The sequence below is a fragment of the Malaclemys terrapin genome, chromosome 10 (assembly GCF_027887155.1).
Source record: "Malaclemys terrapin pileata isolate rMalTer1 chromosome 10, rMalTer1.hap1, whole genome shotgun sequence".
Lineage (NCBI taxonomy): Eukaryota > Metazoa > Chordata > Testudines > Emydidae > Malaclemys > Malaclemys terrapin.
The window spans coordinates 6735410-6757656 of record NC_071514.1 but is presented as its reverse complement, the minus strand read 5'-3'; the positions used below and the strand labels follow the sequence as shown (position 1 = coordinate 6757656).

Here is a 22247-nt window from a genome sequence, read left to right as displayed (position 1 = left end):
TTCTTTGACTCCTGTCATTGCAGGAAGGCTTTTGCATAAGAAGGTGACCTTTGCGCAGCAACAGAGCAAGACTTGGGATCATCTCCAGCAGAGAGACCCACAGTCCTCCAGGACCTCTCTGTCTACCCCCTACCACCTCCTACCAAAAGTCTCATCCCAGGCACCAACAGCATTAACATTCTTGACTGCAGCTGTCCTGGTGGGTCAGGAATGGAAAGATACCCATGGAGGGCCTTAAAGAATAGGACCAGTGCCTTGATTTTGACCCAGATCTCCCTTCCCCCAGTTGAAAACAGCCTACTCTCCAGCCAGCATCATGTTGCCAGTCCAGATGAAATTATATTATCTCCATTAAAATTTGATCTGCCTCTGGCTGTTTCAATATTAGAAAGAGGCTTGTCTCAACACGTCTGCGGGCAGATTATCTTAGTGGAATGCTAGCAGAGTTAAAGGGCAGGCAACTCAATTGCTGCAAGATAGCCACTGTATACCTGACCCTTTCTCCTGTATTTTCAGAGAGCATTTCAGAGGGCAAAGTGTGAGGTGATTAGCTGCCATTTTAAACCAAACCATGTTGTCCAGATGCTAGAACTTCCAGCCCAAGAGGTCCCTGGGGTTGCTAAGCGATCAGGCTCTGGGTAGGCATACCCTGTGATATTTCACAGGCACCATATGCCTTACCAATAGGACCCTGATATCACTGTATTCTGCCATATTAAATAACTAAACTTCCTCACTGAGTCATAGCTTGTGAGATTTTACACCAGCAGCTCACATTCCTAGAGCAGACTGTCGTGGCTGAAGAAAGAAGATTCTGTGAACACTGAAGACAGCATGCAGCTAAAACCTCTGCCTTAGAGACTTTTTAAAACTTTTCTTTCCTGGAGGTTTATAAGTGTGAGTTTGTGAGTGGTAGATGATTAGGGCCAAAGATAGCCATTAAAAATGATCAACAGAGGCCACAGATGTTGTGTTACTTTGAACTAGGTCACAGACAGTGGGTCGATACAATTATTAAATTTTCAGCAACACCCAAAAACCTTAATGAGGTGTAGAAATTGAGGGCAGAGAAGCAGGCAGAGTGCTTATCCTAGGGAAAAATGCTGTGCTTTCCATAAGGTACAATATATAAGGAACTAGTAACCTCAAAATAAGGCTCGTTCTCTCTCTCACACACTCACGCTGAAAAAAACAACACAACCTGACCTGCGGATATCACAAATGGACTATCAAGACCCCTGTATATCCTCAGTGGAAGCACCTACCATGGGTACTGGAACTAGGGGTGCTGGGGGTACAGCAGCACCCCCTGACTTGAAGTGGTTCCATCATATCCAGGGTTTACAATTTGGTTCAATGGCTCTCAGCACCCCCACTACATAAATTGTTCCAGCACCCTGCCTACACCATGGTAATCTCTATCATGCCTACGTTCTAAGGGGGGGTTACTTAGCAGCAAGTCAGATATGAGGCTCTGCTCCTTGAAGAGGCCATTGGTAAGCTCCAGTTTGCCTCTTAAATATTTATGGGACCAATTCTGCCTGCTTTTGCCCATTGTGAACCCCCACCAAAATCAGTGAGGCTGCAGCAGGCGTCATTTGGGGCAGAATCTGGCCCTGTTTCCCAAAGTTGTTGGGTTTTTTTTTTATTAAGAAGCTCAAACAAAAGCAAAATGTCGAGCTGCTGTGTGACCTCCCCCTCCCCTTCGCACAGCAGCAGAGTGGCTCTGGCTCGAAATGCCTGAAATATGCAAGTGCCCTTTATTTCTCCCTGTGAACAGAAAATCTGTCACGTTGGGACATCTGCTCTTTGAAAACTTTTCCGCTCCTGCCAGACTGATGGCAACATTAACGCATCAGACGATATGAGATGCCAGAACGCTTTCTGCTGGCCACTAAGCTGAGAGCTCAATCAAATTTTTGCACAATGCACTGACAGGCATTGATAAAAGTGGGGAGCGGGGTTGTTGTCAATTCACACCACGCCGATCTGAAGTGGGGGGTGGAGAGGAACAGGAGGCCTCAGCCGTTCAAAAGCAGCATATTCACAAGCTGTCTCTCGGTTCACAGGCAATCAAGATGACTGATCTCACTTGGGTCAGAGGTCTAGGCCAGTGACCAGAGCTCAGCTTTCCAAAGTGAAGGAAACCTCTTCACTGATTCAGCGGCACAAAGAAAAAGAGGGGCCTACTTGGAAAGGTATCAGCATGTGCACACAAAAAAAGAGGCTCGCTCCTGATCAGGAGAAAATGCGATGTAACTAACGCAGAGATTAGAGTGTGACTAGTTGTGGGAGCCTTTTCAGTTTTGTTGATGGCAGGAATATACCAGTCAGCATTCAGGTAAACGACAATTGCACATTCAAAAAGTTTCCTACCACATGCTACGGCCAGCATGACTGTATTTGTGATGGTCTGTCTCGGAGACGACTGTACAGATGAATAACTGTCTCCCGGCCACTTGCCAGCCTGGTTAGAAAAAAGCTTTTGCCTGGAGAGGTGTGTGATGACGTCGTTCCAAAAGTGTCCCACATTTGGAAGCTAGACAAATTCAGAGTGGAAATAAGGTGCTTGTTTTTAAGAGTGAGGGTAATTAATGGAAGAACTGCCCAAGGGACGAGATGGATTCTCCATCACTTGAAATCGTTACATCAGAGTTGGATGTCTTTCTAAACAATGCGCTCTAGCTCAACCAGACATGATGGACTTGATTCAGGAACCACTAGGTGAAATGCTTTGGCCTGTGTTGTGCAGGAAGTCAAACTAGCTGATCAGAATGGTCTCTTCTGGCTTTAAGCTCTATGGATTCACACTTCATAGAACACGATGTAACCCTCTTTCTGGCTGGCCAGGATCGGTTTTAAATCCTGCAATTGGAGCCTGGCTCAGACCTACCACAATTTCTCCAAAAGTACTGGAGTAAGATGGAGGACAGAAGTGGTACCCAGATAGCACAATGCATTAAAAATAGGCAGGTAGGTAGATACTGATAGAGAGGCTCCATATCTAGCTGTCCTGTGCTCATCAACAGGGTATCTGAATGTCTTACAGATTTAGGTCCAGATTCTGCCTGATCGTCATATGGTTGGGCACTGGGATGAGGGAGCATGGAACTCCCCTGTTCCCAGGTCGCCCACATAAGAGTTAGGCAGGATTCCTGTCTATTTCAGGGGGAAACAGGGACTGCTCCTGCCTACTCCTTAGGGGGTGCACAACACGCCGAGGGGACAGGGCTTCAGCTCCACCATATCCTAGCCCCAGGCAGCAGAACTGGTTGGCCACAGAGGAGATAGCAAGCTGCATCCCACATACTCCAGAAGCCACAGTCAAGGCCTTAAAAAGTGATCTAGTTTCAATCCAGGCCCATTTCATTATTATTATGATTTATTATTTGTATTATCATGGACCAGGACCCTGTTGTGTTAGGCGCTGTACACACACAGAACAAAGAGACAATCCCTGCCCCAAAGGGCCTGCAGTCTAAGACGAGAAACAATAGATGGATACATGGAACTACAAGAGACAATCCAGGTCAGCAGGACCGGCAGTGGTCTCAGCACACCAGCAGTCTAACCTTCACTTTGAATGTATTTTCTTTCACAAGCATACACACAGCTGCATGTGCACGCAAAGTACACACAGGTATGCAATGCGTACACACTCATGGTACACAAACTGCCCTTTGGGTTCTTTAGGATTTTACTGTTGTGGATGTAGATATAAATAAAAATAATAATTACAGGTGTCCAAGCTGCCGGTTCAGATCTAAATCCCAACCCAAATCCAAACTTCCCAGAGTTCAAGGGCTCTTGGATCATTGGTTTCAGTTGGTCCCTCTTACAGAGAAGGGTCTGAGCTGCAAAGTTTGGGTAGGGATCGGAGCTTTCCCAATGTCTGAAGGAGTTTCACTCCCGTGTTGCAATTAAGATCCATCTCTAACAATACCTGGCACTAATCTTAAAGCAATTTTCAGAGGTGAGTAGCACGATTATCTTAATTTTACAGATAGGAAACGGGTGTCACAGAGAGTTTAAATGACTTGTCCGAAGTCAGTGTCAGAGCTGGGAACAGAACTCAGGAGCCAGGTTCTCTGTTGATGTCAGAAGGTACAATTCCGTTCACTTCTGTGGTGTTGTGTCTTCTTATGCCAGCAGAGAACCTGACACCGCAGTGGCTTCCTGATTCCCTGCTCTAAACAGTAGATAATGGCCAATGACAGGTTTGTCTTGATTACATAGTTTGATGGCAGCGGGTTTTATACAAACAAGAGGAAGCACTTTTTCACACACTGCACAGCTAGCCTGGGATGTTGTGATGACCAAAAGTATAACTGGATTCAAAAAAGAACTGAAAAAGTTCATGGAGGATAAGTCCATCAATGGCTATTATCCAAGATAGTCAGGGACGCAACTTCTTGCTGGGGCAACCCTAAACCTGTGACTTCCAGAAGGTGGGTTCCGTACATTCTCCCGAACCTCTGGTACAGGTAACTCTTGGAGACGGGACACTGGGCAAGATGGACCATGGTCTGACCCAGTATGGCAGTCCTTATGTCTGTTCGGGTGTGTGTGTATGTGCTGGCTGGGTGTGTGTTGGGGGCGGGATTAAGATATAAAAGGAGGAACGGGAGAACACGCAGAGCTGTACAAGGGACCCCTCTACAAATGTTTTGTTTTCCATACATAACCAACACAAGAGTGAGTTATAACACGGAATCAGCAAGTTATTAATACGCCAGCTAGATGGAACGGACCACTGAGAAAAATCACAGCAGCAGCAAAATAATCATCGAGACACATGAGATGGGAAAGACCGAGGTCCATCAATGTCAGCTGCCCTGTAATTGCTGCAAATCCATCTTGTGGGATATGACCACTGATCCCAATGAATGATCCCTGCTCAGTGCAGAGAAGCCTGAGTTATGATGATGCCTCACTGTTGGCTTTGTGCTCTGTTTGAGGGATTCTGCGTCCCATGCCGCAGAGGCAATTAGGTTGCAGAGCAGGTTTTACATATTCCTTCAAAACAAAATCAAACCCATACATTAGCTTTAAGTGAGGAGCAGCTGCTTAACACCTACCCTCCCTCCACCTTCTTGTTCTTCCTTATTTTTCATGCTTCTGGGAACTGAAATACACTTTAGCATGCAGCTCCCTCGACCCGTAATCAGTGAAGTTCTCCAACTGCACTCTAGACTTGAAACACACGGGCCTGATTGTTCCCCACATTTGTGCACGCAGTTCAGTCACGTCAGCGGGAATTTTCTGGGACCATGAACCCCTATTTGTTTTCATAACAAGCCACTGAACTATTTCACTCCCCTGCAAGGGGCAGTTATTCTACTCAGCCACAGCAAGAAGCAGATTGCTTGCATTTGATATCCAAAAGCTGACAATACAGCGAATACAAGAGCAGGTGGATGGGGACTGACATCTATTAGAATGATAGCCTGTGTATTGCACTGGAATTCAGCACAAAGAGAAGGAACAAAACTTTCTCTACATTTATTTCTAGTGTATTATTTTCTCCGATGAGGGTTTAACCCACACCGCTCTGGTAGTAAGTCATTCAAGGGATACTGACAACACGAGCTCAACATATAAAGGTAACAGAGTTTAAAGGGGGACAGTTCATAAGCTAAGGTCACTGAGATAGCAAAAGCCACCTGAGCCCTGGGGTGTACTGATGCCCTTTTCAGTGGAATAATTGAAACCCCTTAATTACCATTTTGTAAATAAAATCTTCCTGAACAATCAATATTTAGAGCCTGCCTTCTCTGTAGACGTTGGCCTTTGTTACTTGCTGTTATGGCAATTGCCGCCTAGCTAAATAAACCTCTGAACCTGATTTATTTCTAGCCTGAAAATGACCCCCTGGAACCTACTGAACACTTATTGGGTCAAATGATGAAAAGCAATAAACCTTTCATAGTGGCAATTTTGTTATTATTTCGTGCCTCATCCTCTCCTGGTATATTTCAATCTACCAACCTCAAAGGCGTGATTTTGAAAAGTGCGCGAGCTCACCTCTACCGTCCAAAAGACCCACCCGTTCGCCAGGGTAGCGATATGTTTTCTTGCCGATTGCATTGACTACAAAAGTGTCGGAATTTGCCAGCAATGCATTATACTCCCCCTTCCATCTTTGGGGAAACCATTCCAGCCTGTGGGTTTGTAACTATTTAGGAAGCAGTTGGACTCTTGCTGTTGTAAACTGCAAAATAAGGTACCGTTGATCACGAGCCATTGAAATCATTCTGTAGGCGAATGTGTACTCTCAGATCAGGGCAGAGTGGATAGATCCTCGGCTAGTGCAAAGGGCGTATCTCCACTGAAGTCAATGAAACTGCAGGTGAGGATTTGGCACTTTGTATGCAGACTCCACTCTACCTGTTCCGTATCCCACACTGGAATCTGCACATGCAGGGTGAGCAAATCAGAGCTGCAATCTACTGTGAGGATCCAAGAGCAGCATTCAGCCCTATGTTTGTCAGATGAAACAAATTCCAATGAGCTGGTCAAATGTACAATCATTCCAACAAACGTGGGCTCCATGGTCAGAGAAAGGGATCACATAGCAAGAACCTTACTTCTTAGGAAAAGTGATTTTTATTCACAGCTTTTCATGGAAAATCCCACAATTCCCTAGGCCTGACCCTTCATGCATTTTTCATTAACAATTATCCGTGATCCAGAATTGCCTTTGATTTTTGCAAAACATTGATCAGATATTTTGTTCCCACACTGCTGGCATTTTCAAAACAAAACCACCTCCTTTGGAGAGGGCATCACATTGGACGATCTTTAATGTTAATGTACTAAGAACTCTTCAGAGCATAAAATAATTGGAATTCACATTTTACAGATGGGGGAATGGAAAGGGTATTTCTTGGACTTTGCTTGTAAAGGTCATTTGACTACGCAAAAAGACTATACATTGCTTGGCAAGTGAATCACTGTGTCCATAGCCCCATACCAGGCCTGAAGATCACTAAAATAACTGGCTCAGTAAGGCACAGGTCCGAGGGATATAATGAGTCACAATCTGCTGAGGTTTTAGTCATAAAGAGCAGTCGTTTCCACCTACCCCATGGGATAGAATTTTTCATCCATCCAAAACCCAGTTCTAAATTCAGTGTTTCTCCAACATACCGAACTCCGATACCGCGGGTTGAAAATGAGGCTCGAACAATTTTCAAGAAGAGAGTCAAATTCTCTTGTGGGGAAAATTGTTGACGGTCTTTTTATATTTTAAGGTCACATGTCCCCTAATAGTCCTTCCTTCTCTTCCAATTATTTTAGCCACCTCTTGGTACCTAAGAACACATGCACACATCCCTCCAAAAGGACCCAGGCCTCATCTTGGGACTCTCTATAAGGCAGCAGTTTAGTCCAGTTATTCCATCTGGACAATTCTGTATGACCAAGCTCTACCTCCTGCCATCAATTCTTACTCAAAATTCTGATTGATTTCAATAGGACTTTGGCGTGGGAAGCCATGAGAGGAAATGGCCCCAAAGTCAAAGGTGTGTCCTTCCGTACGAGGAAAAACAACCCCAAATGCCTTTGAAACGGTCTTTCCTTGTTTTACATTCAGACCACAAAACAACGTGGCCCTGAACTCCTATTTACTCCTTCCTTTGGAGACCAATCTGGGCTGGAACTGGCACATGTCAGGAAGAGCTCCAGGCTAGTTTTATCTTGTTTGGTTGTGTGTGTGAGGGGGGGTGGGGGGAATGGGAGGGAGAACAGAGAATACAATATGCCCCAAACTGATTCCCTTTTCCCCCTGAATGATCAAATGGACAGAGAAATACTCTCAAGAGGAGACAGGGTTCTGAACACCCGCCTCTTTCCCCAGCCTATAATTTGAATAATCAGATATAATTATCAGGAAAGTTCCGTAATTCCCAGTGCATCAGGCAATATTTTTAAAGCATGATCTCAGAAAAGTGAGTCAAAGCCAGTGTAGATACAATGCTTCTTAACTGAAGTGCATTAACCTCTGCACTAGCCTTCTGACTGCTGCCTACTGTGGTTAATAGACAAAAGAGGAGCAGAAGTTTCTCTGGCTTGCGGTTTGCTTTCCTTGTGCAGAAGCAGCCCATACGGGGCATGACACAGGATGATCTAGACTTCCAGAAGCTAACGGGCTTCTTCTCAACTGCATGATGCCCTCCGCAAAGTCTTCAGAACAGAACTTCCTATATATGGCTTCTATCTGATTGGAATACAGGAAGGATTACTTAAGTACCTCAGCCTCCCTTTCTGGGGACTGCCTCTGTCCCACTGGAGTGAACAGAAGTTTTGCAAGATTAGGTCTCTAAATGACTCTAAATGGGAGGTGCAAGAATCCAAAAAGGAGAAGGGAAATGGGTGGGGGGAGAGATTTCCTTAAACAAATGTCTACCGCAGACAACACTACTTTGTACCTTTCTACAGCAGCTCCTTCTGCCTGAGGATGTCAGAGCATTTCACATACATTAATGAATCATAACACCATGGTGAAATATTATCATCCCTATTCTAGAGAAGGGGAAACCGAGGCACAGAATTCAAATGACTTGCCCAAGGACTTGTCACATTATCTGTACTTTTCTAGTGCACTATCTGGGTGCTCCCAGTAACCATGTGGAATGGCTGGGCTGAGAACTTTGATCTCTTGACTCCTTGTCCTGCACTTCACCCACAAGACAAGGAAAATCCTGCATGGTCACCCCCCAGCATCGAGAACCATGAATTCCCCCCACCATGGGATTTTAAAAACAAGAAATTTGGGGTTATTTTATTAGCTTTTTGTTTTTTAAGTCTTTGTGGTCCACATTTTCCAGCTTTTCTCCACAACCCCTAGGGCTAGAAACACACTTCTTAAAAACAAGAAGCAAGATTTTCATGTAATCTTATGACTCCAGGAGCTGGGTGGTCTCTCTTACTACCCTTCCAGGATGGGTACAGAATCCTAGGCTAGTCTATGCCTGCATCTTCTTTTTGCCCTGAGACACTGTCTTAAGGAAGCTATAAGTGCTTTGTGACCTTGGACACAAACAGCTCTGCTCTTTTGGGATTACACGCCTCATTTTCACATGCAGTCTAAACCTTCTCTGCTGTGTTCAGCTGCGTTCCTGACAGATCTGAACACGGCTCCTTTAAAGGGTACCTCAGGGGGCTGAGTGGGGGCAATCTATTGAACACGTGCAAAATACACATGGCAGCTGGTAGCAACAAGGAAGCAGGAGGAACGGTTTAATAGGTAGGGTTGACGCTGGAGCCAGGGACTTCACACAAGGCATTCTACCTTACCAGGGTTGGCTTGGATCAGAACCACTCATGGAAGGACTACACCCCTGAGAGGGCTGTCAGGAAATGTCCAGGGTGGGGATGCTGGCAGAGCAGAGACCAGGGGCTGGATTTGAGCGCTACAATATCTCCTCACACCCAGCCCCATTCCAGTTCTTCCTGTCGCATGCTGGGGACTGGGCCATGCAGTCTTTATTTTCTAGGCTCCGTATTGTCAGGGGGGCACAGATCAATTATTGCACAAAGTGAACGAAACCCAACCATGTGGAAAGAACAATGCAATAGCTACCCTCTCAAAGAGTCTCTGTTTACCCTGTCTTATGCTATTAGAATGACTGTGGAACAGTCACCCAAGCAGCGTGTGTAAGTCCCACTTCTATCTGTCTGGGCATTTATCCTTTAATGTTCATTATGGCATCTCAGAAATCCAGTACGCTGAGTACCAGGGAATCACTGGTGCAATTAATGACTGCCAGTGAATTACTTTGGATTTATTTATGTGCATGAACACGATCAGCATCTTTCCTCTGCATGGCCTGGATCCTAAAGCCAATTCTCATGGACAAATCCCACCGAACCAGTGGGATTCTGAGTTTTCTCTTTGACTGTAATCAGCGGCGTATTATTGCCTAGGCCAACAAGGCCTAGGCCTATGGTGGCAAATGTGCTCGCTCCCTCCCCGTCCCAACTCCGCCCCTTCCCCAAATCCCCGTCCCACCTCCTCCCCCGGGCACGCTGCGCTTCCCTCCTCCCACCTCCCTCCCAGATTTGCCGCACGAAAGCGCTGGGAGGGAGGGAGAAGAAGCGAGTAGCGGGGCGCTCAGAGGTGGAGCGGAGGTGAGCTGGGGCCGGTGGGCGTGGGGAGTAATCCTTTGGGGGGGGCAGGGAACCGCTCCCTGCCCCAGCTCACCTCCACTCCACCGCCGCCATCCCCCAAGCGTGCCGCAACTCCCCTTCTCCCCCCTCCCTCCCAGAGCCAGAAACACAGACAAATTGAAACGTGCTTTCGAACTGGAAGATATAGTCACAGAAATTATTCCCCACCATGCTAGTGACAACCATGAAGTCCTCGCGTAGGTGGTGAGAGATCTGTAACAATAGTTCAAAGAGGGGAAATCCCTGAGCCTAGATTTCTTTAAAATACCTATCCAAGCAGAGATGGGCCAAGACAGGATCCATTTAGACAAACTGATTTGTCCTCGACCTGTCCGTGTGATGAGAGTGAGAGGGGGGCTCAGATAAATGGGATCAGGAGCTGAACAATTCATTTTGGTTTTAGGTTTGTGAAACCAAAATCTAACAGGACATTTTGGAGCTAGGGACTGAGGGAGGGGGACCAAAGCACCCCAGTTTTTGGCTATTTCTACAACCTAGTCTGTCAATGGGTGCCTATAGACTCATAGAATATCAGGGTTGGAAGGGACCTCAGGAGGTCATCTAGTCCAACCCCCTGCTCAAAGCAGGACCAATTCCCAACTAAATCATCCCAGCCAGGGCTTTGTCAAGCCTGACCTTAAAAACCTCTAAGGAAGGAGATTCCACCACCTCCCCAGGTCACCCATTCCAGTGCTTCACCCACTGTTTGTTCAACATAAGAGCCCGATGAAGGACCAAAGGGTTTGACTGGGAAGTTTTCCCGGTTGCTGTGCTTTAATTTCGTTATGCAGCCGTCTACAAGAACAACATCTCCAATGGAGGTGAGGGGAGAATGCACGCTCTGATCCGATGTCATTCCTCGGACGGAGCCCCTCTTCCAAACTGCTTCTGGCACTTGACATATTTATCCGTCACTTCTAGCTGTGTCGTTTTCAGGAGCGGGGTTGTTCATATGGTGCCTTTGGAAATCAATTAGTGCACAATATGACTTTGGATGATTTATTCTTTTTCAAAAAACCCCTTTGGGGGCATTCAGACCTTTATAGCCATATTAAGCAGAGTTTTAATCCAAATGAATTTTCCAGGAAACCGGGTAATCTAATTAAAAAGCTTAGAGTGCAGTTTAGTAGCTTCATTACCATTAGATTCTAGATCCATCATTACATGGACAAATATTTTCTGAGTGCAAGTGACTGATAAATCCAAAGGCCTAATCGCAAATGGACTTTGCCTGGAACTAAGCAAGTTACAGTACTTAGTCATGCACCCAAGAATGAAACGAAAGGACACATTGAAAAAGGTCCTTGCAGGAAAACAAACCATTGACTTCTTTTCTCCAGTTCATCCTCTCCCACAACAATCAGCCGTCCTGTAAACCCACTTGCAATTGCACTTCTCAGATGAGTGGCTTTGGAAACTCCCTCAGGTGTGTCCCATCCCTTCCATCTCCCAGGGTTGCAAGCCCAAGTAGGCCAAACTAACTCCCAAACTATCTCCAAAGGTTTGAGTACCTCCAAGCTTTGGGTACTTAGCACCTTCCTCAGACTGAGAGGACGGATGGGCTTGTGGGTAAAGCACTGGACTAGGACACGAAGAAGAACTGGGTTCAGTGCCAGGCTCCGTCACAGATTTTCTTAGGCAAAACCCTTAAGGTATGTCTACACTGCAATCAGAGGTGTGACCACAGCACCTGTAGGCATCCACACGCTAGCTTTGGTCTAGATCAGCAGTTCTCACACTTTCCTTTCTCCCACTCCTTGTCTCTGTAGATTGGAAGCTTTCCAGGGGCAGGGACTGTCTCTTGTTATCTCTATAGCACCAGGCATGATGGGGCCCTGAACTCAGCCAGCACTCAGGGGATGTGCATGTGTGCACAAAGGTACTGTGGGGCCTGGAGTTTTATAAAGACACCTGACTGGGATGAAAACTCCACTTAGGGTGAATAATATCTCACTACCCTTATTCCAACTCACATCCTGCGAGCATTTCACAAAGCTTCAAACCCATCAGAAACCTAATGCTAAAAAGCCTCGGTATTATAAAGCTCATGGGCGGCGGGTGGACCCTCGCGTCAGGGAGGCTAGCCCCCTGGCCCTGCCCTTTCTGTATGAGGCCCTCCCCCACCCCACCAGAGCCCAAAGGCCCCCCTGCCCCTGGAGCCCTCCTCCTCCCCCCCGCAGTTGGAGCCCCGACCCCCCCACACACACACGCAGCCGGAGGAGCCTTGGTCCAGCCCAAGCCGCCCCAGACCAGCCCCAGCCACTCTGAGCTGGCCCAAGCTGCCTAATAGGAACCGTGCCGTGCCACACCTCCCCTCCCGAGACGCCGAGTGGGAAAAGCAACAGCTGTTCCTGAAGCACCTGAGCTTTTATATGCGCCAGGCAGGTTCTGGGGCGGCTGAGGAGGCGGTATCTGCTACTCAGCATCCCGGGTTCCTCAGTCATCTCCCCTGGCCTATTAGACCTGCCGCCTCTGGTAAAGCTTTAAAAAACAAAAGCATCGTTCTCCCAGGAAGTAGACGCTAATGCCACCAGAACATGTCGCTGATGGACAAAACTGAAGGAAGCGGCGTTTCTCAACCAATGTTGTGTTAATTGGATTCCTGCATACAGATAATACAGGTAACAGTTACATCACACCAGGGACCAGAAAGCTCTGCTGATAATTTAGGCGTATGGCACAGCGACTGTTATTTCATAGTACGTTCTTCCGTGTTATTTCCATAGAAACTGTGCTGTCAACTTGTAATTTTCACACTAAGTGCATCCCACCATATTATTTCTGCAACACAAACATGACCGTATTTTAGCATGGAAATGCAGTTATTTAGTACTTGCGGAAAACGCTGTTCCCCGGTGAGATAAAAGGCCTACATTTAGTGAAACTCGGCTACCGAGCCAATATTATCTCAAACGGGGGTGCCTGCAGGAGCATTTGAGCATACCAGGGATCAAAAGGTACAGATTAAAATGTGGTTCTATTCTGGGAACTGACGGTGTGAAAATATCTTTTATTGCACCAACTTCTGCTGGTGAAAGAGACAAGCTTTTGAGATGCTCAGAGCTCTTCAGAGCTGCGGCTGCTTCCAATGGGTATGCAGAGTAATCTTTGATTACTTCAGTGACAGCCTTTTTCTCCCATCAGCTCTGCAGAACCAACAGAGAGATGGGGGGAGCATTTTTCAGGCTCATCGGTGTGATTTCAAACAAAGGTCCTGATCCAAAGGAAGCACTTAAGCACATGCTTGACTTTAAGACCACGCGTTGGAGGCTAAAGCACACGCTTCCGTGTTTTGTTGTATCACAGCCTACGTTCAAACTGCAGGCCCACCTTTGCAACTTTACCGCCTTTCAATGATTTCCTCAGTTACACCCAGGCCGCCTTCCTGAAGGCAACAAAACCGCACGAGTGTAGTTGAAGCCAGAATCTGAGAACAAGGGAGTTGCACAGAGGTCACCGAGGGCAGCAGTTGGCCTACAGCCTCGTGATTATGGTAATGACACGCAAGCCGAGAACCCAACTTGGCTCTCAGATCTTGACTGAGTTTGCAGGGCTGGTTAGTAAAAACATCTTTTTATTTGTGACCTGAGCAAACCCGGGGTAGGAATCACGGAGATGCAGCAAACCTGGGAACCCCCTGATGCAAGTTCCATAAAGTCTTTTTTCAGAACATTTTTATAGTGTGATTTTAAAAAGAACACCCCACTTTTAAAGAGGGCCCTATTATGCTATGAGCTGTGCAGACACTTAAACTGAGACAGTCCCTACTCTGAAGAACTTGCCAGACAAAGAGTGGAAGATGAAAAATACCATTATGCCTTTTTTACAGATAGGAAACTAAAGCTCAGGGAGACTGAGTGACTTCCCACAAGGAGTCAGCGGCAGAGATGGGAACGGAACCCAGGTTTCCTGGGTCTATGTCAGTGTTTAACTACAAGACCATCTTTCTAGTCTCCTTTAGCTATATAATTAGTTGCTCTATTTTAATAAAGAAGAAGTGTGTGTTTCTTCCTGCTCCCCCACCATTGGAGCCCTGATTGTTACTAATAATGGCTCTCAGTTCCGCTTCCTCTTGTAAGCCAGGTCAGAGAGTCTTTCCTTACAAGTGTCCCCTTGTTCCAGGAGCACATGTGAAACTGCCCAATCTCTTCTGCTCTATCCTCACTCTGAGCTAGCGCTTTTGCTCTCCAAAAGCAATCAAGGAGCAGGAATGGAAGTGTCTTGGGATCGCTCATTTAAGTATCGTCCAGCAGAACAGGGGACGTTTAAGCAGGGGCGGTTCTATGTTTTTTGCTGCCCCTAGCATGGCAGTCAGGCGGGCTTCGGCGGCATGCCTGTGGGCGGTCCGCGGTCAGGTGGATTCGGCGGCGTTTCTGCGGGTGGTCTGCCGGTCCCGCGGCTTCGGCGTACTTGCCGCTGAATTGCCGCCGAAACCAGGGGACTGGCCGCTGGCGGACCTCCCGCAGGCATGCCGCCAAAGCCCTCCTGACTGCCACCCTCACAGTGACCGACATGCCGCCCCCCGCAGCTTGCCGCCCCAGGCACACGCTTACTGTGCTGGTGCCTAGAGCCACCCCTGCGTTTAAGACACAGAGACGCCAATGCATGGGATAGAATTTGTCAGCATCTCTCCCCAAAAGTAGCGTCACTGCAAAGGCTTGTCAGTCACTGTTACTTCAGGAGAATTCAACAACCCCAGTCAAAAATGAAGGGATTATGCTTTCGTAACAAATTAGCCTCAACTATCTTCTATTCAAAAGGTAATGCCTGGGTGAAATTCATCTGCTCTGCTGCCCTATCGATCCTGTATCTAAATAAATGTCTGCGTGGACAGCACACTTCCAAAAATGATTATTTAGGGGTTGGTGAAGTTCTCGACACATAAAAATTCTGCTCCAATTTACACCAGTGTAATGTATTGAATTCAGTAGCGTTACTCCTGACTTACACCAGTGCAATATCAGACCCTGGCTGTACGTTTCATGTCAGCACTGACCTTTTTGTCGTCCCTCCACCCAACTCAACGAGGCTGAAATCTGTTGCCAACTGATTTACCTGTTGTTATTCTTCAGTTTGATGTGATCAGTCGGTTCTAGGATCTGCCCGTTCTTCAGCCAGGTGATCTGAGGGGAAGGCTCTCCCTGGGCCAGGCAGGTGAAGATCGCAGTCGTCCCTACGGGTCTGGAAATTGACTGAGGGTGTTGCACGAACTCCGCAGGGGCTGTGAAGGGAAGGAAACCGAAGCATGAGGAACACTGCCAGGAGCCAACGTTGCCCTGGCACCAAGCCTGTTCTAATCACTTGGTGTAAAATAACCTGAGTCTATTTTGTGAGCGCGGCGAAGGCTGACAAAAGAAAACCACCGCAGTTTATCAGCTCCAGAGGTAGCTTGGCAGGTTTGACAGGCGTGTGTGGTCTACAGATAACTATAGATCGTGCTTGCCCATCTGTAACCATGATTGTAACCAACTAAAGAATAGAGCTGGGCTGGTTAATCGGGGAGAGGGAATTTTCAGTAATTGGATGATGCCAGGTGGGCTAGTCATTTAAAAACACAATGTCCCCTTCCTGCTCTTTAAGGGACCTGGATGCTTGTTTGTTTACACTGAGGCGTGTTATTATATTAGGCTGCCCTGAACCACAAAGCCCTGCCTGCTTACCATGGCTTTACTGCAATGGTACCATGGCTCTGGGCCAGTGCTACGGTGGTACAAGGCCCATGTGATGAAGGCTCCTTAAAAATGAATCCTGCACATTAGAAAGGCCCTGCTGGAACTTTATTGATCTGAATGAATTCAAACACAGGGATGAAATACAAAAGCCAGAATAACCCCTCCCTCCCCCCATATGTTTTTTAATATCATGTGCTGGGGAGTGTTGGCTTCATTCCTTCTTTCTCCTTCTGACTGATTGTGTACGTCGTATGAAATGAGCTCTGGTGAAAGGTGCCCGATCAGCAGCTCTGCAGTCCTGTTTGAAAGTGTGAGCCGCAAACTATAGTGTGTATCATTCCAGTGCCACTTTCACATCCTTCCACGCCCTAGCCCACACACCGCCAGGAATGGCAAATGATATCATAGCTTTGCACTCTACGGTAAGTACCGTGGTTAGAGTGCTGGGCATGGAGTCAGGATTCCTGGGTTCTAGTCCCAGCACTGACTTCAAATGTGTCTTTGGGCAAGTTGTCTCTGAGACGCCGTTTACCCACCTTCACAACAAATACCAGGTCACCGACCTCAGAGCGACGGCACAAGGTCTACTTAATGTTAGCTGTAGCAGGGTGGACACCCGCTCCTGCCCTGAAGGGCTTTAAACAGCCCTGGGGGAAGGTTGTGGCTGGGAGCTGCTAAGCTGGGCTGATTGGGAAGTGGCTGCAGCTGGGCCACGCCCCAATCAGGCCGCAGCTGGCCCTATAAAGGCTGGGAGCCAGGAGCAAGGGCCCAGTCTTTCTCTGTGTTCAGAGAGAGAAGGGCCTGGCTGCAGGGAGCTTTACCAGACACCTAGATTGGGAGCAGGGCTGGGGGAGGAGCAGGGAGCTCCGGCCTAAGAAACCCCCAGGCTGCAGGCCTGGCAAGGCCTAGTAGGTGTAGGGTTGCAGGGGGCAACCCATGGGTAGGCAGAGGCAGCAGGTGTGAACCCCTTTGCCTGTGATGAGTGGCTGATACTGCACTCTGCCCCAGTGAACGGGGGCTACATGGAGACTGGGCAGTAGCCAAGACTGAGGCGAGTGGGGATAGTGGGTGGAGGGTTCCCCTGGGAGGGGGAGACCCAGAACTGTGGGGGTACTGCCAGGGGACAGCACCCCAGGTAAAAGGGCACCGGGGTCCTGGGAGGGACGTGGGGCCAGAGGACAGGTGGATCACTGGCCTGCAGAGGGCGCTCCGGAGCTGGAACGAGCTAATTCCCGGAAGTCACCAGCAGGAGGCGCCGCAGGGGTGAGTCCGCTCCTCTACATTAGCAAAGAGCTTTCCGCTGCTCAAATGCAAAATATTATGACAATTCTCTCTCTAAACGGGAGCTCAAGCTCCTCAGCTATACAAATCACTCTGGAAATTGGAGTATGCTGCAGAGTTTGCCAGTATACGAGCAAATGGAGTTCAAATGAGCCACATTCATTTCCACCTGCCTGGCTGTGGAGCAGTCTGGAGTTTGTTAGCGATCAGCATTGCTTCACTCAAAGAGACAAACGGTTATGAGCGTTTCCGGCAATACCATTGCAAATATGATTATTTTGTGCTGCAGTAATGGGTAAGAGCGCCACTGTGCCAGGGGTTATACATTCATAGAACAAAAAGCTGTTCCGAGCTTCAAAGAACTTCCCATCTAAGTATAAAACAAGAGCCAACAGGTGGAGCAAGACAGACAGACGTGGGGAACACAAGTAAACAAGACAGATGAATAAGGGAGTTCATTTCTTTACCCTATACACAGCCAGCCAGAGACGAATATGTGCTCATATGCAGGGGTCTTCACCCAGAGATCCCAAAGCACTTTATACAGGAGGGTAAATAACATTCTCCCCATTTCACAGATGAGGAAACTGAGGCACAGAGAGGTGAAGTGACTTGCCCAGAGTCAGCGGCACGTCTGCAATGGAAACCCAGACTCCTGACACTCTCCCCTAGATGATGCTCCCTTAGTGAGCTACAAACATTTTGGCAGTTACATACAGCGTGTTTTTACAATAGTAACATATCAAAAGTTTGGCTGGCCATTCTCTCCTCGCCAGATACCCATTTGCTGCAGGTTCATAGACCAGTAACAGATCAGAGCTGCCCCTGTATGCCCAAGTCTTAGCCTGGGACCCAGAACTCCTGGAGGCAGAAGCCAGAACGGTTCTAACTGCTACTCAGTTCACAATAGTCACAAACGTTTCAGACTTTTCACCAGATTTTAAGAGGAAATGATTTCTCCCGCCTCCAAGCAGCTCATCTGAGACTTAAAATCATTTATCAGAATAGAGCAATATATTGGGATCCAGAAAGCGGCGCCTGAAACGCACGCCTGAATAGCTGAGTTTATACAAGCAGTTACGCTTCAAAGGGCAAAGCTAGACAACACTCCATATTGCTGCTTCTAAGACCCGAATCCCATTGCAATCTCCAGCAGTTCCTAGGACGACAAACAAACGGCAGCCACAGGTCTAATGAATTTATAGCCCAAAGGCACAAAGTGGCTTGCTGCCATTAAATATTTTTGACAAAAGCAAGGTTATTTAGGGAGGGGCGCTCACTGCACAGGCAGGCATTTTCCAAGCAGGAGATTAGCGGGCACTGCCATGAAAGATGCACATCTCCCTTCCTTGCCACACTTACATCGCCGGACTTCCAGAAATCCAGGACACAGACAGGCTTCCCTAAGATGTGGCAGCCAGGGTGAAATTCTCCCCATGTGCAGAGAGACAGCCCAAGGTCTATGATCCACTAAGGTCTTGTCCACACACGGAGTTATTCTGGAATAGCTACTGAGCTTTACATTCACACCCTTTCTTAATCTGAATTAACTTTCAAGTGCAGACAAGCCCTCATTACTTGCACGTAAGCCTTATGTCTTGCACAGCTGTAGTGCTGACCCTCTGCAGAGGAATGAACTTCACCCTGCATGAACAAAAAGCCCCTCTCTCTCTCTCTCTCTCTGAAGAGGACTGCAATCATGGGATGATCTTGGATTTCTATTGGCTTTGATGGTTGGTCCAGTGCAGTGGTTGGATAAGAGCAATGTGAATAATGATGATTATTCTGATCATTGCTATTACCTGGCTTATATATCACCCTCTGCAAGCCTAACAGCACCTTGCAGGATTGCCAATTATATACAGACAGGGCCTGATTTTCAGTGAATGCCTCCAATTGTGTGTGTACGCATGTTTGCACGCACAACTCTGTCACCACAAAATCAGAAACTGGATTGCAGCCTGGCTGAAAAATCAGACCCCGTGGGGTTCATTTCCCCCCTTCTGCCCTGCAGGATGCAGGGAAGAAAGTTAGGCAACTGGTCTTTTGTGATTTTCTCCCCACCCACTCCCCCTCCCAATCAAATTTGGATAGAAGGACCCATCACTATAACATCGTTAGGCTGTTACTCTTCAGGAATCGCTCAAATTCTAAGGGGATGGTCGCTATTATACAAAGCTGATTGGCTAGATAGATGCTGGGCCGTTTGTTCTTTACTGACTCGGAGGGAAAACAGTCTCCGGGGCCTGTACAGACCAGGTCCTTCCTTGCTTAACTAGCAGTACGCTAATTAGAGTGCAGCCTGAGGTGAAATGGCTCCATGACACCTCTGAAGTATCCCCGTGCAGGTGACAGCACTGCAGGAGGCAAAGAACTCTCCAACCTTGGGAAATCTGCCTCCGGAGCAGCCTGTTAAAAGTCTTGCTTCAAATAGATGTTTGCCAATTATTTAGACAGAGGCAGGAGGAGCACCCTGCATACCTGTTTGGGAAATAATTTGTTCAAATGCCATGTTGCCATGCAAACTGCAAACATAGGAGTGAAATGACTTCTGCCTCATTTTACAAATCGGCTTGAGGCCTCCCTGCAAAAGGAGGGAACGAGAGAAGGAAAATAATTCTGCCAACAGAGACTGGCACCAACAAGGAGGGCACGTTAACACGGTGCCGCCCGAGAGCCAGCAGCGACCACAATACACATAACGAGACTGTTCGTGAGATGAAAACATTGGTAGTTTGTTCCCTTGCAAGACTGATCAGTCTCGTGAAGATTCCATAAGTGTCCCCTCAAGGAAGGAAAAGACCAAAGGGTGGATCCAACTCTTTTCTCCCACCAAGTAAATCCTATAAACCGAGACAGCTCCATTTTCTCCACCAGAGCTACCTCTGTGTTACACCAGCGTGACCAAGGAGAGAGCCGCACCCTGGCGTGTGTATTCGACATCTGGCATAGACTCTGCAGGGGATTAAAAAAAGCCAACTCCCACTCCTTTCGCAATCAAAGCTGTACGAGAAAATGGCATCCTGACTGCTGCTTCGAGGCCAAAGCAAAGTGAAAGGTACCGACACTGAAGAGCAACGGCATAAAGATGGCAAGCCCTGAGAGCGACAATACAAAAAAAAAAAAACCCGCTGAAGAGACGAGGATGTGTTCCTCACGAGAGCCCCCCTCTTTCATTTTTAATCATCAAAGAGAAGTGGAGCATTTGACTTCTGCGAGCAGGAGGGGGGTGTTCCACTGATGGAGTTCATTGTCAGGCTAGTTTGGCAGGAGCGGGAGACTAATAATGAACCTAATCTTAGAAAGCTAATGGACACGGCTTCCTAAAACCTCCTGCTGAAACTTCCTTAGATTCCAATCAGTGAGTTTTCTCTCCCCGCCACCCCGACTCTTTCACTTCCTAGATCAAGTAAATTTTTAAATTAAATTAAAATGGAGGATGATTTTGGTAGAAGAATGACAAACGGGGGGGGAGGGGAGGGACCCTGTTCCCTGCAGCGAGCGATCGCTTTGTATTGCTTAAGTGGTGTATTGAGAGCATGACACGGTGGGGACCTAATTTTCAAGCGGTGACTTAACCTTCTCGCCTCTTTGTGCTGGCGCAATTTTGCAAGTGCAATTATTCTGCGAGCAGTTCGCTGCCCGCCCACTCTCGTTGGAGCCCTCAATGCTGCAGGTGCGCTCAAAGACGCCAAATGAGGGGACAGACATCTTCCGACTCCATTCGTCCTGTTTCATTAAACCCCGCCCCCTGGTCGGTTACCTTTACCCCCCAAAAACCTGAACCCGCTCGTTGTTCAAGGGAAAACATCTTTTCAAGAGGGAAGAAGCCGCCCAGCGGATCCCTTCTGGAGTCACTCTCTCTTCTCATTCTCTCTCATTAGCTGGTGTCAAGAGGGAGTAATTGGGACACTGTCGTCTTTTACTCCAGGGGAACCAAACGTACAGCTGTGTCCACTGACACTGAGCCAGGGACGCTAGTCACCATTCAAAAACCCATCCCCTTGGATTCAGCGTGTCCCCGTTCTGCTCTTTCACTAAACAAAACCAGATCTAACGCCAGACTCCAGGTTCCACTTGCTTAAAATCTCCAGAGAAGGAACAAGATTGACCAAACATCGGCGGCCTCCTCCCCCCACTTCTCTTCCCATTGCCTCTGCCCGAGAGCACCTCTGGGACCGACTCCTGCCTCTCCACCGCTCCTGCACCCTGTGAAACAGTCCTTACTGGCTCCTATTGTAACCTCCTGCTTGCTGTTTAACAACATACGGCCGAATTCTGGCTTTTGCACTGGCAAGGGAAGGGGTGCGGCGCTGCGGTGGCCAAGTGGAGCTAGCCTGGGGCTTTTCGCCTGCATAGCCCAGACCAGGCAGAATGTCGCGGGGGAGCTGGGTGAATGCATTTAGCAGCAGCACTTACTGCTGCCTTTAAAAGGTGATACGTGCACTCCCCAGTTACTAACAGCAGTGGGATCAGGGATGGGACAGGAAAATTTGGCCCTGGCCAAGCCCCCTGGGGCCCTTAGAAAGATGCCGGGCATGGTAGCGAGGAGCGGGCAAAGCAGCACGCTGCCCAGGCCCCAGACAGGTGCATCAGAGGTCCCTGTGCCTCCTTCCACACACAGGGCAGACCGGAATTCAGGCCACCGCGTGCAGCACCAGATACAGTAGCTCTGCTAAAATGATACAGCCTGTGTAGCTAAATAATGTGATCAGAGGAATGTTTTGAGGCAAGTCCTATCAGATACACATGCTCAGTTCCTCTGTATTCGCCTAAACTAGAGCTACAGAAAACTGGCAAAACTGTTTGCACAGGAGGGGGGCAAAGGCTCACGTGGGGGGGGGGGGGGGGCTGGTGGGGAAAAAGTTGAGTTGTTACTGCAGTAAATTGTTAATACCGTAACCCTGTGTTTTTCAAGCAGCAGGGCTGCTGATACGCTTTGGTGGGCTGGACCAGCCTATTTCAGGGGAAGAGCAAGTGCAAGTGAAGGGGAAAGAAAGGAATTGTTGCCTTTTTTTTGGTGTAGGACGTAGCAGAATTCAGTGCTTAACAGACTGGGAATTCCCAACGGGGGAACTCCAAACACCTAAGAAAACAGATACGATTGTTTTGTCCCATCCACAG

At 47.8% G+C, this 22247-nt stretch overlaps 1 protein-coding gene across 1 annotated transcript in view; it reads right to left on the bottom strand.

Annotated features, from left to right (window-relative positions):
- Positions 1–22247, bottom strand: part of IGDCC3 (immunoglobulin superfamily DCC subclass member 3) — a 182390-nt gene that overhangs the window by 28243 nt on the left and 131900 nt on the right. Inside the window, exon 7 of the mRNA XM_054042149.1 lies at positions 15226–15391. Coding sequence (XP_053898124.1) covers positions 15226–15391 — 166 coding nt within the window. The remainder of the gene's footprint in view (positions 1–15225; positions 15392–22247) is intronic.